The 15,142-nt window shown below is 47.6% G+C and overlaps 1 protein-coding gene across 7 annotated transcripts in view; it reads left to right on the plus strand.

Moving 5' to 3' along the window:
• Nucleotides 1-6,166, plus strand: part of LOC121009216 (CLK4 associating serine/arginine rich protein) — a 47,144-nt gene extending 40,978 nt beyond the window's left edge. For 4 of the 7 annotated variants that reach the window (XR_005780724.1, XM_040442181.1, XM_040442182.1 and 1 more), the window contains 3 exons: nucleotides 1,176-1,255; nucleotides 1,895-1,919; nucleotides 3,201-4,890. Coding sequence is in view for 3 of the 7 variants with exons in the window: in XM_040442181.1 (XP_040298115.1) it covers nucleotides 1,176-1,255; nucleotides 1,895-1,919; nucleotides 3,201-3,243 (148 nt within the window). In the remaining 4 variants the exon portion in view is untranslated. Of the gene's footprint in view, nucleotides 1-1,175; nucleotides 1,256-1,894; nucleotides 1,920-3,200; nucleotides 4,891-6,153 lie in introns of those variants that run through there. The other 3 variants (XR_005780723.1, XR_005780725.1, XM_040442184.1) reach the window with 3 other exon arrangements.
• Nucleotides 6,167-15,142: the final 8,976 nt, after the last annotated feature.

The following is a 15,142-nucleotide window of genomic DNA, read 5'->3' on the forward strand; positions in this document are numbered from 1 at the left end:
CCGTGGGCACAGAGGAATACCTTAATTATGTGCTCCTGGCATGCCCCAATTAGTTACAAGATCTTGCCAGTAGTGGCCTACACGATGAAATGAGCACCACTACGTTAGGCCTCGTTTACACCACATTTTTGCATCCAGTGGAAAGTTACTGGTCTTTAGAAAAATAATAATAATAAAAAGGCCCCTTTTGAAAGTAAGATGCCTTTCTTTTTGCCATTGACTTCAGTTTAAAAAAAATTAAAATTTGTAGCTGTCGGACGCTCATCTGCCACACAACAGAGTAATGGACGGCACAATTTTGGCCGCAAGTATCGCTCAGGTAGTAAAAGCAATGGGACAGATTTACTAATAAAATGGGCCATAATTATGGCTCAGATTGTGCCTCATCCAAGGTGGGAAGTGTGGTTTAAATGGAAAGGGGCCTGGTTTAGCAGAAACGGTGCCTGGTTGAAGTTGCAGCACCGTATTCCAAAATTTGCTGAAAAGTAAGCTAATAAAAAGATGCTGTAAAGTTAGACGAAAGAAGTTTATTATCCAGCATGAACCACAGTGATAAATTTGGTGCGTTTACATATCGGGCAGAATTAGTAAATCTTCCCTGAATAGGACATATTATATAATTTGTGGAATGACTACATGGATGAGATCATGTGCTGATAGATAGATAGATAGGTCTATCTATCTCTTTAATTTGAGAAAGACTTCATGTTGGAGCCCAAACGTTGCGTCACCAATGGGTGAATAAACCACTATTTTCCACATTATCCTGGAGTGCTGCTCTATTTTTTTGGACTGGATTTTTGGGTAAGCTTGTCCTTTTGAGCCTGCACCCCAAAATGCGGATAGACAAATGAAAAATACAGTGCATGGGCCCTAAAACTGGAAAATCTATGAATAATTTTTGTATCCCAGGAGGTCTTCCTTGTCCTCCTCCTTTTACTGCATTTTTCTCACTGCAAGACAACTGGCTGAAGCAGGAGCCTTCCTCCTCTGCCCTGTCTGCGGTAGGACTATGACATTGTTAACCCTGCCCTAAGACGGCCATCAGGGATTTATACAAGACAGTTTGCCGGGTTCATGCAGACTAACGATCAGTATATTTATTGTTAATTTCTATTATTCATTTTTACGTTCAGCGCTCTTTTAAAATATCATGTGTTATTGCTTCTTTTCAGAGAACGAGAGCGGCGTGAGAGAGAGCGTGATGAGTGGGAAAGGCATTACACGAGAAGCCGGTCGCCTTCACCGAGACATAGTAAGCGCTCTGTAAATTACCCATGGTTTCTGATTGTGTCCTTGAGCTGGGGTCCTAAAAATGAGCAGCAGGGGCTACAGTTTAATCCCTGATCAAAAATATTCGACATGTCAATAATAGCAAAATTTGGTAAGGCTAGTTTCACACTAGTGCTCTCTGCATTCCGGCATTGCCTGAAGCTTGAATGTCTCCATCCGACCCCATTAAGGCTCCATTCACACGTCCGCAATTTCGTTCCGCATTTTGCGGAACGGAATTGCGGACCCATTCATTCCTATGGGATAGCACGATGTCCGCTCTTCCGGGTCCGCACTTCTGTTCCGCAAAAAAATAGAACATCTCCTATTCTTGTCCGCAATTGCAGACAAGAACAGGCATATTCTATTAGTGCCAGCAATGTGCAGTCCGCAAAATGCGGAACGCACATTGCCGCTGTCCGTGTTTTGTGGATCCGCAAAACACGTTGCGGACGTTTGAATGGAGCCTAACTGTAATGGGGTCTGGCAGAGATCCTGCTGCAACCTGGCAAATATGCATTGAATCGGCTTGAAGAAAACCGCTGAAGCTGTAATGAGAAGAAACGATCTTTCCTTACTTGCCACAGACTGTTTCACACTCGCCTGTGTTTTCTCCTTTCAGGCCGCGATCACAGCTCTTCAAAAAGGTAATAAATGATGATTGCTTTGTTTTATGAATTAAGATAATTAGCATATTTCTTATACAGACGGTTATAGTTGCCAAAATGATAGTTCTTCCCTTTTACGTTACTAAAGGGAAGGAATCGTAGAGAGCCTCACTCACTCATTTTCCATATTTAACAAGTTGCAGTTCTTATTAGGTGGTTTCCAATGTCAACCACAGAGCAGTTCTTTTTCCAGAGTATTTTAGGGAATGGAGGCTGTGCTGTGTGCAACAGGGAGACTTAACAACTATGATCAGTACGACCCATGATTACATTATCACCTTACAGATCCCTATTGAGACTTGGTAGAATCGCAGTATGAAATTATGTATCGCTGTGTGATAAAAGGGGTTGTGCCATGAAGACAGCCCAAAACCCTACAGCCATGCCCATGTTAAAGCAAAGTGCCCTGTTTAGTACCCCAAGCCCCTTCGTCCCTAGTATGTTAGAACTCCCTCTCTGGCACAAGCTGTCCATGTATTACACGGAACGCCATTCATTCATCCATCCACCAGACTGAATGAGCCCTGTGGCCCTTTCAAAGTCTTTCCCCTGCAATGCCATGGTCCCTGCAGGGCCTCCTAAATCAGTGCTGCTTGCCCCCTTCATTCTTAAAGGGGTTGTCTGGGTTCAGAGCTGAACCCGGACATCCCTCCATTTTCACCCCGGCAGCCCCCCTGACATGAGCATCGGAGCAGTTCATGCTCCGATGCTCTCCTTTGCCCTGCGCTAAATTGCGCAGGGCAAAGGCATTTTTAGGAGTTCCGGGGCTCTCCATGGGGCTGACAGGCACTGATGGGCGGGATTTAGCTCTGCCCTAGCCAGTAAAACGGCTAGGGCAGGGCTGAAGCCCGCCCCTCAGAGCCGGTGACATCACTGAACACACTGCCGGGCGGAAGTTACCGCCCAGCAGTGTGTTAATTGAAAACAAGAGCCCGTGCCCTGCGCGATTTAGCGCAGGGCACGGGAGCGCATCGGTGCATGAGATGCTTAGATGCTAGCCTCATGGGGGCTGCCTGGGTGAAAATAAGGGTATGTCCGGGTTCAGCTCTGAAACCGGACAACCCCTTTAACATTGCTTGGTGTCTGAGAAGCCTTCACATAGCCTAGCAATATGCCATCACCTTTGAAATGGGAATACCCCTTTAAACATAGCCACATTTTCATGGCTTTTGTTAGGTTTGTAACATCATTGTGAAAGCATTAACTTGTCTGCTGATTTGTGTGAACTGTATTATTATTGTTTTTTGTTTTTTTTAATAGGAGGTCACGCTCAAGATCCAGGAGCCCACATCATCGCCACTAACCAATCAAGGTTCTTGGAGACTTTCTCCTTGTATTATGTCGTACATTTTAAATATGACTTGCGTCACTGTGTACATTCCCTATATTGGACTATGTGTAAAGTCTGGGAGGATGTTGTATAAAGGACACCTGTCAGCCTCTTATCCTCAAGACATCAATCTTTTATTAGGCTGAACATTACCACGTAGTTTGGCAGGTCCTCTGTAAACTATACATCTTGTAGATGTCTTTTATTTAGCTGCTGATGGGGGCATTAATTGCGTCCTCCAAATCGCCCTCAAACTTCATTATGTGGGATATTTTGGGCTCTAATGAATTGTAATGTGGCTTCTAGGTAAACCATTAGTGCCATGGCACGTTCTGATGACTTGGCAAGGCTTCTTGGTCACCTTGATGCTACTGATCTAGACTGGAATCCAGCATGCAGGTTTTGATGTCCTTTCTTGAGATAAAACCAGGGGTGGATTCGAAGGGCATGAGAAGTACATAGGAAAGGACTTCTACAACTCCTTTCTGTCGGATCCACTCTGGCTGGCTTTGGCTAAAGAAAGAAACGTCAACTGCAACTCAAACTAGATAAAAACCTGAGTGTGTTTCCAGCCTTACTGAGACCTCACAGCGTGCCACATCTGCTGCTGCAGGAAGTGCGATTTTCAGTCCTAGGAGAAGTAGTAGTCACAAGAACACCTACAAGTTACTGTTTATAGCAGAACTTTTAGTGACCGGTTTCCTTTAACATTTTGCTAGGATCCAGGAGAATGAATATTGAGTATAATGGTGCATACAGTTTTTTTATTTTTTCCTTTTTTTTTTTTTTTTTTTTTCTGTATACAGTATCAGTTTAGTGCTGTTCACATACATCTGGATCTCCGTCTCCCCCCCTCCCCTGGTTTTTTTTTGTATTGCGGATGACGAAGTTGATCCTGTAGTTTTCAGTGGTGTCAGTCTTGGATCCAGTGGCATCATTTGTGATGCCAGAGCCAGCCAAGGAAACATTACATGCACTGATTGTCTGTCTGCCTATTAGAAATCGACAAAGTGTACAATTTTTCAATCTGTTGTGTCTTGCTGAGGCAATAAAAAGAACTAGCCAGACATAACCGATATGCAATCCCATTGGACAGGTAAATTCATGAAAGGTGAATGAATTCTGTATTAGACATCCCAGATCATAAATAGATTCTGAAACTGGTTACCCTCACTGTATGCAGATCAGATGGTAAGTGTTTCTTGTGTTTTTTGTTTTTGTTTTTTTATGACTTGACAAACTCACTCATTACTAGTATTGGGCCAGTACAGTCTTCCTGTGAATTTAACATTTTGGTCTTAATTTTTTTTTCTGATAGCTGCTCGATTTGCAGGTGGCACTTTTTAGTAACTTGTCTTAAAAGACCTGATATAAAGTTAATGTAAAATGCCAGCCACTAGTATAATTTTATAATTTTTTATTTTCTTTTGCTTTATTGGTTCTTTATTGATCAGACCATGAGTTCTTTGTAACTCAAACAATAGCAATGTAGTGATGTATTCTTTACCGTTTGCCAACTCATTTTTCCACAGGAAGCTTCATATTGTAAAATATTTGTTGGGTTCCTTGACATCCTTTATTTTATTGTTCATGTAAATAAATTTATTTTTGCTTTCTAATGCACTAGACCCTGTGTGTTTCCTTGACTTTTTATGAACTGTAAGGCTACATTCACACAAACGTGTTTTGTTTCCCTTTAGTTTTTTGCGCATTGGATGAGGACTTTCAATGGGTCCGCAAAAAATGCAGATAGCACACTGTGTGCAGTTCGCATCCGTATGTCCGTTTCATAGCCCCGCAAAAAGTATAGAGCATCTCCTACTCTCGTCCGTTTTGCGGCATTGGACAATGTTACAATGGATCTGCAAATAAAACGGATGCAACACAGATGTCACGCTGACGTCATCCATATTTTTTGAGAACCGCAAAATTCATACGGTAGTGTGAATGTATTCTAAAGCAGTGGTTTTCAAGCTGTTGCAAATCTACAATTTCCAGCATGCCCCAACACCCTACTTTCTCGCCCATATTCATTGGGGGACACAGAAAACCGTGGGTATAGTAGCCGCCATCTTCACCCTTCCTCTCGTTCCAGCAGGGTCACCCCTTCAGCTACCGGAACCGTAGTGGCGGGGCGCTGGAATTGAGGGACTTGGATGGGTGACCCCTTAGCTGGCGGTATGCAGGGGAGCGAGGCTGCCCTGGTCCAACTTGTCTTCTGTGGGGGAGGCAGCAGTGCGGGTGACCGGCACTGGCGCAACTCGACCCCGGTAGAACAGGGAGGCGAGGCGTCCACTGTTTCCCATCTGAAAAAGAAGGAAAAAAATAAAAACTTCAGGAGATCCCTGCAGAGCAGGGAGGTCTTGCCTCCTATTGACACTAGAAAAAACTGAAGCTCTCTCTCCAGGCTGGAGGGGGTATAGCTGCCAGGAGAGGAGCTAACAGCTTTTACTAGTGTCAATGCCTCCTAGAGGACATAGCTATACCCACGGTCTCTGTGTCCTCCAATGAGTAGCGAGAAAGAGATTTTACTGGTAAGTTATACAAAAATCTCGTTTTCCTTTCACAGCATATTCCCCCTCAGTCAATGAACAGTGTGCAAAGTTAAATAACATAATTTATGGAGTCTGTGGTATTTATGTGCACCAATATAATCTCGTCAAGGAAGGTGAGAGCTACATCTACATGCAGCAATCATTTCCCCTGTATGGGCACGAGCGATTGCTGATGTGATCACTTGTCCCCATAGAGACTAGTATCTGGGCTACAGATCCCTTTTTACACAGTACAATCTGCTGCCTAGAAACTATGATTTTGCCGTCAGTATACATAATTGGATTGGAGTCGCTCTCACGCTCTGTAATCCACTGAGGTGGGAGAGAGGCTCCACTTTTTTAATCTGCAGGTTTCCTGTCCCTGGGGGTGAATCCTTTCTCTCTGTGGTGCTGTCGCGGGTCTGGAAAATCTGATTACCGGTGAGTGTAATCATAATTTTCGGCCTCACAACAGCCCTGAGTGTTTTCATCAGTAATGGCTCTCCTTAATACTCCGATTTAGGCTAGGTCTACACGACGACACTTGTCGCGCGACATTTTGTTGCACCAATGTTGCGCAACAATTTTTTTAATGCCAGTTTATGGTGTCGCACTGCAACATACTGCGACGCAACAGTCGCAAAAAAATCCATCGCAAAAAAACAGTCGCAGCATGTTGCAGTGCTACACCGCAGACTGCCATTAAAAAAAATTGTCGCGTGACATTAGTGCAACAAAATGTCGCACGACCAATGTCGTTGTGTAGACCTAGCCTTATTGTGGCAATTTCCTACCTAGAAAACGTCCTTGTCAAGTCTTTCTCGCTCTTCCAATCTGGACACCTCAGAATAGTCCTAGACACTTTGCGTCGCTTTGGTTGGCTCATCAACTTCCCAAATCTTTCTAGTTCCCTCACATCTCATTTTTCTGGGGATATGTTTTGACACCTATCGGGTCAGGATTGGTTTCCCTCCAGAGCAGCTGTCCTTTCAGCATAGCAGTTTGATCCTGTTTCTTCGTTCACTCCCGTGTCCGGTTTGTCTCTACAGTCGTGGCCAAAAGTTTTGAGAATTACATAAATATTGGAAATTGGAAAAGTTGCTGCTTAAATAGGACCTTTCACCTGGAAAAACATTGTGAACTAAGCATGCTGCCATGGAGAGCGGCGCCCGGGGATCTCACTGCACTTACTATTATCCCTGGGCTCCGCTCTGTTCTCCCGTTATGTCCTCCCCTCTAGTATCTTCGCTCACTAAGTTATAGTAGGCGGTGTCTGCCCTTGTCCTGTGGGCGTCTCCTTCTCCTAGGCTGTAGCGCTGGCCAATCGCAGCGCACAGCTCACAGCCTGGGAGAAAAAAAAACTCCCAGGCTGTGCGCTGCGATTGGCCAGCGCTACAGCCTAAGAGAAGGAGACGCCCACAGAACAAGGGCAGACACCGCCTACTATAACTTAGTGAGGGAAGATACCGGAGGGCATAACGGGAGAACAGAGCGGCGCCCAGGGGTAATAAGTGCAGTGAGATCCCTGGGCGCCGCTCTCCATGGCAGCATACTTGGTTCACAATGTTTTTCAAGGTGAAAGGTCCTCTAAGTTTTTATAATAGCAATTTGCATATACTCCAGAATGTTATAAAGAGTGATCAGATGAATTGCATAGTCCTTCTTTGCCATGAAAATTAACTTAATCCCAAAAAAAACTTTCCACTGCATTTCATTGCTGTCATTAAAGGACCTGCTGAGATCATTTCAGTAATCGTCTTGTTAACTCAGTTGAGAATGTTGACGAGCACAAGGCTGGCGATCATTGTCAGGCTGATTGGGTTAAAATGGCAGACTTGACATGTTAAAAGGAGGGTGATGCTTGAAATCATTGTTCTTCCATTGTTAACCTTGGTGACCTGCAAAGAAACGCGTGCAGCCATCATTGCGTTGCATAAAAATGGCTTCACAGGCAAGGATATTGTGGCTACTAAGATTGCACCTCAATCAACAATTTATAGGATGATCAAGAACTTCAAGGAAAGAGGTTAAATTCTTGCTAAGAAGGCTTCAGGGCGTCAAAGAAAGTCCAGCAAGCGCCAGGATCGTCTCCTAAAGGAGGATTCAACTGTGGGATCGGAGTGCCACCAGTGCAGAGCTTGCTCAGGAATGGCAGCAGGCAGGTGTGAGCGCATCTGCACGCACAGTGAGGCGAAGACTTTTGGAAGATGGCCTGGTGTCAAGAAGGGCAGCAAAGAAGCCACTTCTCTCCAAAAAAACATCAGGGACAGATTGATCTTCTGCAGAAAGTATGGTGAATGGACTGCTGAGGACTGGGGCAAAGTCATATTCTCCGATGAAGCCTCTTTCCGATTGTTTGGGGCATCTGGAAAAAGGCTTGTCCGGAGAAGAAAAGGTGAGCGCTACCATCAGTCCTGTGTCATGCCAACAGTAAAGCATCCTGAGACCATTCATGTGGGGTTGCTTCTCATCCAAAGGAGTGGGCTCACTCACAATTTTACCCAAAAACACAGCCATGAATAAAGAATGGTACCAAAACACCCTCTAACAGCAACTTCTTCCAACAACAGTTTGGTGAAGAACAATGCATTTTCCAGCACGATGGAGCACCGTGCCATAAGGCAAAAGTGATAACTAAGTGGCTCGGGGACCAAAACGTTGACATTTTGGGTCCATGGCCTGGAAACTCCCCAGACCTTAATCCCATTGAGACTTGTGGTCAATCCTCAAAAGGCGGGTGGACAAAAAAAAAAAACCCACTAGTTCTGACAAACTCCAAGAAGTGATTATAAAAGAATGGGTTGCTATCAGTCAGGAATTGGCCCAGAAGTTGATTGAGAGCATGCCCAGTCGAATTGCAGGGGTCCTGAAAAAGAAGGGCTAACACTGCAAATACTGACTCTTTGCATAAATGTCATGTAATTGTCGATAAAAGCCTTTGAAACGTATGAAGTGCGTGCAATTATATTTCACTACATCACAGAAACAACTGAAACAAAGATCTAAGAGCAGTTTAGCAGCAAACTTTGTGAAAGTAATATTTGTGTCATTCTCAAAACTTTTGGCCTCTTGATGTCAGCCATCAAAGCTGTTCCCTATGCTCAGTTTCATGCTAGTCTTCTTCCAATTGTCATTCTGGCCAAATGGAACAAATCTTCAACCTCCCCTGGATCACCTAATTCCTCCCTGGATCACCTAATTTTCCAGATTCTGTGTGCAATTCCCTTCACTGGTGGGTGTTGTCTCCCTTGCGTACAACAGCCAGCTTCTTAATTTCATGCGGAAGAGTGGTCACCATTCCAGTCTTCATGGATGGAGAAGGGGTACTATGGTCTGTCATATTCGGGTGGATTCCAGGAGCCATTGTTTCCTGTGCCCCTCTGCATTATTAAACTGTATAGCCATTCTGAAGATGGGATGATAATGTTTCTGTGGGGCCACCACTTTCGGGGACCTGGGCAAAAATCCAGCAGGAGGCCCACTTCGACAGTGACCCATCGGGCATTTGTGTTATGGTGTTTTGCTGATAAGAGCAAGACTTTTTAGGTTTGGTAGGTATACAGATCTAGATGTATTATATCCTTCTTTTGGCAAGTTAAGTAAATACAAAGAATTTTAAACTTGGTGATGTATTATGACAGCGACGCTTCACCTGGGAAGTCCGTTTCAACGAAAAACGGTCTCTATCAGAAAAACATCATAGGTGAACTTTAATGGCTTGCTGAAAAGTTCCAGCTTTTATATTGTTTAACCAAAGAGCTTCACCCCTTTGTGGAATCTGTAAAGGGTCACTGTGTATATCTTTTATCTGTAATTTTTTTTCCCTGACCTTTTGAGTGGCCAATTCTCAGATCTGCAATAAATCAGAATCCCAAGGTAACCTTGTCAGACAATGCTAACTCTCCTTCTCTTAGAATTTACCATGGGACTTAAAACTTTTTTTTTTTTTTTGCAGGAAGGGCTTCAGCTGTCATCTATGCAATTCTTTCCACTATTTTGTCTTTTCTCTAGTCCAGCTTGGCGTTAGGTCTTGGCTCCCTGTAGAGGAAGGTCACCTCTTAAACTCTTAAAAGGGTATTCCCATTTGTGACATTGATGGCATGTCACTAGGTTATGCCATCAATGTCTGGTACGTGCATGTCCCACTGCTGGCATCCACTCCTATATCCAGAACAGTGCCATAGTAGATTAGAGCTCACAAGGCATTTGTGGCTTACTCTTCGTTCACTGCTGTGGGGGTTCTGAAAATAGCTGAGTGAACATGGCTGCTCTCTCTTCACTTTGGTGTCACCCTTCTGCTCAGCAGGCGGACACCCGAACGCAGCTTGCAGCGTTTTCGTGTCCGCCTGGCCGTGCGGAGCCAAACGGATCCGTCCAGACTTACAATGCAAGTCAATGGGGACGGATCCGTTTGACGTTGACACAATATGGTGCAATTGCAAACGGATCCGTCCCCCATTGACTTTCAATGTAAAGTCAGGAGTCCCTATTAATATACCATCAGATCAGAGTTTTCTCCAATCCGATGGTATATTTTAACTTGAAGCGTCCCCATCACCATGGGAACGCCTCTGTGTTAGAATATACCATCGGATTTGAGTTACATCGTGAAACTCAGATCCGACAGTATATTCTAACACAGAGGCGTTCCCATGGTGATGGACGCTTCAAGTTAGAATATACTGAGAATTGTGTACATGACTGCTGCCTGGCAGGTGCTGCCAGGCAGCAGGGGGCAGACCCCCCCCCCCCTCCTGTATTTAACTCATTGGTGGCCAGTGCGGTCCCCCCCCCTCCCTCCCCAGTATTAAATGTGACCAGTGCGGCGGCCCCCCTCCCTCTATATTCATTGGTGGCCAGTGCGGCCCCCCTCCCTCCCCAGTATTAAATGTGACCAGTGCGGCCTCCCCCCCCCCCCCCCATCATTGGTGGCAGCGGAGAGTACCGATCGGAGTCCCAGTTTAAATTGCTGGGGCTCCGATCGGTTACCATGGCAGCCAAGTCGCTATTGCAGTCTTGGCTGCCATGGTTACTTAGCAATAAATAGAAGCATTATACTTACCTGCGAGCTGCGATGTCTGTGACCAGCCGGGAGCTCCTCCTACTGGTAAGTGACAGGTCTGTGCTATAGGCAATGTGCCGCACAGACCTTTCACTTACCAGTAGGAGGAGCTCCCGGCCGGTCACAGACATCGCAGCTCGCAGGTAAGTATAATGCTACTATTTATTGCTAAGTAACCATGGCAGCCAAGACTGCAGTAGCGTCTTGGCTACCATGGTAACTGATCGGAGCCCCAGCTATTAAACTGGGACTCCGATCGGAACTCTCCGCTGCCACCAATGATGGGGGGGGGGGGGGATTTTAATTAGGGGGGGGGGGGAGAGGGGAGGCCGCACTGGTCACAATACTGGGAATCCGCACTGGCCACCAATGAATATAGAGGGAGGGGGGCCGCACTGGTTACAATTAATACTGGGGAGGGGGGGCCGCACTGGCCACCAATGAATATAGAGGGAGGGGGGCCGCACTGGTCACATTTAATACAGGGGAGGGAGGGGGTCTGCCGCCTCCTGCCTGGCAGCACCTGATCTCTTACAGGGGGCTATGATTCGCACAATAATTGTGCGGATCACAGCCCCCTGTAAGAGATCGGGTGCTGCCAGGCAGCAGGGGGCAGTCATGTACACAGTTCTTTTAGTATATTCTAACTTGAAGCGTCCCCATCACCATGGGAACGCTTCTGTGTTTAGAATATACTGTCGGATCTGAGTTTTCCCGAAGTGAAAAATCATATCTGAAATAAACAGTTATGCAGACGGATCCGTTCTGAACGGATGCAAGCGTTTGCATTATAGGAGCGGATCCGTCTGTACAGACACCAGACGGATCCGCTCCTAACGCAAGTGTGAAAGTAGCCTTAGCTGAATGACAGCAGTTTTTCAAATGGTTTACAGCTTCAGTCTTGAACTGTTGACTATCCATTCCCTTCACTTATAAAAGTGTCTCTAGTCCTGCAAAAAACATATTTACTTAATCAGTTATCAGTGAGAGGCTAGGTTAACTATGGGCGTTGCGTTCCCTGTAACAGCGGAACACAACACAATGGAAAGTATAAGTATTGCCGCTCCTTAACTGTGCGTTGCGTGCCATATAGTGAAGCATGTGAAAAGCATGCTTCTTCATGGTCACTTAACGTGTTCGTTTTGCGGTAACATGACGCACTGCATGCATTGGCCTTTATTCTTACAGTAGAGAAGTACCGTATTTCTCGTACTTTTTTCCATTGGGGGACACAGACCATGGGTATAGCTTAGAGGTATTAGTAGGAGGGACACTATGCAAACGTAAAAGAGCTCCTCCTCCTTGGGCTATACCCCCAGACTCCACCAGGAGGAACTCAATCTTTGCTTAGTGTCTGGTGAAGGAGGATGACACTTATTTTTACTACTCCCTTTTGTTATTTTCTTCTAGATGGGGACTCAGGTCGGCATGGCGCTTTCCTGGTCCCCCGTGGAGTGCCCGCCGCCGTCTTTCGGACGCTGCCTGGCTGCCTCCATTTTCCCCCAAGAAGTCAAGTGGACCTGTTGGCTCCGGCATCCCACCAGCTCCTGGGTCACCTGCTGCTGCCCTCCATCCAGAGCACTGAACTCGGGTGAGTCAGATGTCTGAAGAAGTGAGCCCTGCTGGTATTCATCTGAGGGAGAAGACTTCAGGAGCAGATAAGTATAAGGCTGCATCCTCTCTGTTCCCCCCCCCCCCCCCTCCCTCCCCTCCTCTGCACTGAGACCTATGGGCCGTCTGGGTGAATGGGGAATTCGGTGTACTCCTGGGTCTGGGGCGCTGGGGCTCTGGAGGCACTTTATTAAGGACCAGCGCCACCAAGATACTGGCTCCCCTTTTTTGCGGCATGTCTGATTTCAGCGGCGCCGGTGCGGCGCCACTTTCTTTAATATGGCAGCACACACCAGCGGCGGATCTCTGCTTTATCGCGGGTCCCAGACACCCCTGCAAGGGGTGCCATACCTTTCATTAACCCCCGCTACGCCGCGTTCAGCGCCGGGGGCCATTTCTTCATAGCCCTGGGAGTGGAGCGTGCGCTCTTTTCGCGCTTCTATGATGCGTCCTGGGGGCGGAGTCTAGCGCTTCGCTCCGGCTCCTTCCTCCGTCTACTGAGAAGCTCCTCTCGCCGGATGGCTGCTCCCCTGCTCCTCTCTGGTGTTATTGCTGTGCGGTTGCCTGGGTGGTAGGATTGTTTCAGCTTCTAGCTGCAGCTCTAGATCTGTTTGGTTGCCATCATGCCTAAACTTAAGTCTGTTAAGACCTCTTCTCAGACCCCAATGGGGTCCTGTATAGAGTGTTTTCTTCCACTTTCTGTCGCTGGTACCTGTGCCTCCTGCCCTGCCCCCTGTCGCACCTGCTGTGCTCCCCATGCCTCTCCATTCGGGAGTGCATGCGGGTCCTGGGTCTTATGGTAGCCTCTTTCGAGGCCGTTCCATATGCCCACTTTCACACTCGTTTGTTACAACAGGAAATCCTTTCCCTCTGGGACAAGACCTCTCGTGGACTGAACGATCGCATCCGCCTGTCTCAGCGTGTTCGGGCAGCTCTCCCCTGGTGGCTGTCCCCGATGAACCTGAGGTCGGGAAGATCCTTCCTCCCGTTCTACTGGATGATCGTCACCACCGATGCCAGCCTCCTGGGTTTGGTCGGCGTTCTCCAGTCTCGCACTGTTCAGGGGGTTTGGTCGGCGGTGGAATCTCGCCTTCCGATCAACATTCTGGAACTGAGGGCGATTTTCCACTCCCTCTCCCATTGGACTCTTCTCCTTGCGGCCCTCCCGGTGAGGATTCAGTCGGACAATGCCATGGCTGTGGCTTACATCAACCATCAAGGCGGGACCCGCAGCCGGATAGTGATGCAGGAGGTGACGAGAATTCTGCGGTGGGCGGAGTCGCACGTTCCGGTGTTGTCAGCGGTATACATTCCAGGAGTAGACAACTGAACAGCGGACTTTCTAAGCCGCAACAAGGTGGATCCCAGCGAGTAGTCTCTGCATCCGGATGTATTCGAAGAAGTCTGCCGCAGATGGGGCCGTCCGGATGTGGACTTGATGGCGTCCAGGCCCAACAACAAGCTCCCAGTGTTCCTGGCTCGCGCCCGAGATCCGAAGGCATACGGGGTGGACGCGCTGGTGTCTCCGTGGCAGGATTTCAGCCTCCTCTATGTCTTCCCTCCGCTTCCTCTGCTACCGAAGGTTCTGCGCAAGATCGAGGCAGAAGGAATTCCGACCGTTCTCATCGCCCCAGATTGGCCTCGCCGCTCATGGTTCTCGGACATGGCTCGGATGCTGGCGGATGCCCCATGGCCTCCTCCCGTCAGAGGGGATCTACTGTCTCAGGGTCCGCTCTTCCACCGGAATTTACGGTCTCTTCATTTAACGGCGTGGCTGTTGAAACCGCCATCCTGAAGAAGGGGTTCTCGGATTCAGTGATTAGAACCATGATCAGTGCGAGGAAGCCGGCTTCCTCCCGGTTTTACTATCGTACCTGGAAGGCCTTCCTGACTTTTTGTGAGAACTCGGGGTTCCCTCCCCTTCATTTTTCAATTCCTATGGTACTGTCGTTTCTTCAGTCCGGGCTTGAGATGGGACTGTCACTGAGCTCCCTGAAAGGTCAGGTTTCTGCTCTGGCCGTCTTTTTTTCAGAAGTCCCTTGCTCTTATAGGTCCTGTGAGGACTTTTCTTCAGGGGGTGGCTCATTCAGTTTCTGACGTATGTTCCCCCTTTGCCTCCTTGGGATCTCAATTTGGTCCTGCGCGCTTTGGTCCTGCGCGCTCTTTCTCGTGGCCATAACTTCCATCAGGCGGGTGTCTGAACTGGCCGCACTTTCCTGCCCGGAGCCTTTTCTGTTTTTTCACCAGGATAAAGTGGTGCTCCATCCGGTTCCCTCCTTTTTGCCCAAAGTAGTCTCTCCCTTCCACCTTAACGAGGATCTTGTCCTGCCTTCCTTTTGTCCTTCTCCGGCAAACGCCAAGGAACGGGCTCTCCATTCCATGGATGTCGTCCGGGCCCTGAGGGTGTATCTGACGGCTACCGCCTCCGTCCGCCGTTCAGACTCCCTCTTTGTGATTCCCGAGGGACCTTGTAAGGGTCTGGCGGCCTCCAAGGTCACTGTGGCACGATGGATCTGCTCGGCTATCGCCGCGGCTTATCCCGCTCGTGGGAAGGTTCCCCGGCTCGGATTACCACTCACTCCACTAGGGCGGTGGGAGCTTCCTGGGCAAGGCGCAATCGTGCCTCAGCGTCTCAGCTGTGTAAAGCGGCCACCTGGTCGTCCTT

The sequence above is a fragment of the Bufo bufo genome, chromosome 8 (genome assembly GCF_905171765.1).
Source record: "Bufo bufo chromosome 8, aBufBuf1.1, whole genome shotgun sequence".
Taxonomy (NCBI): Eukaryota; Metazoa; Chordata; class Amphibia; order Anura; family Bufonidae; genus Bufo; species Bufo bufo.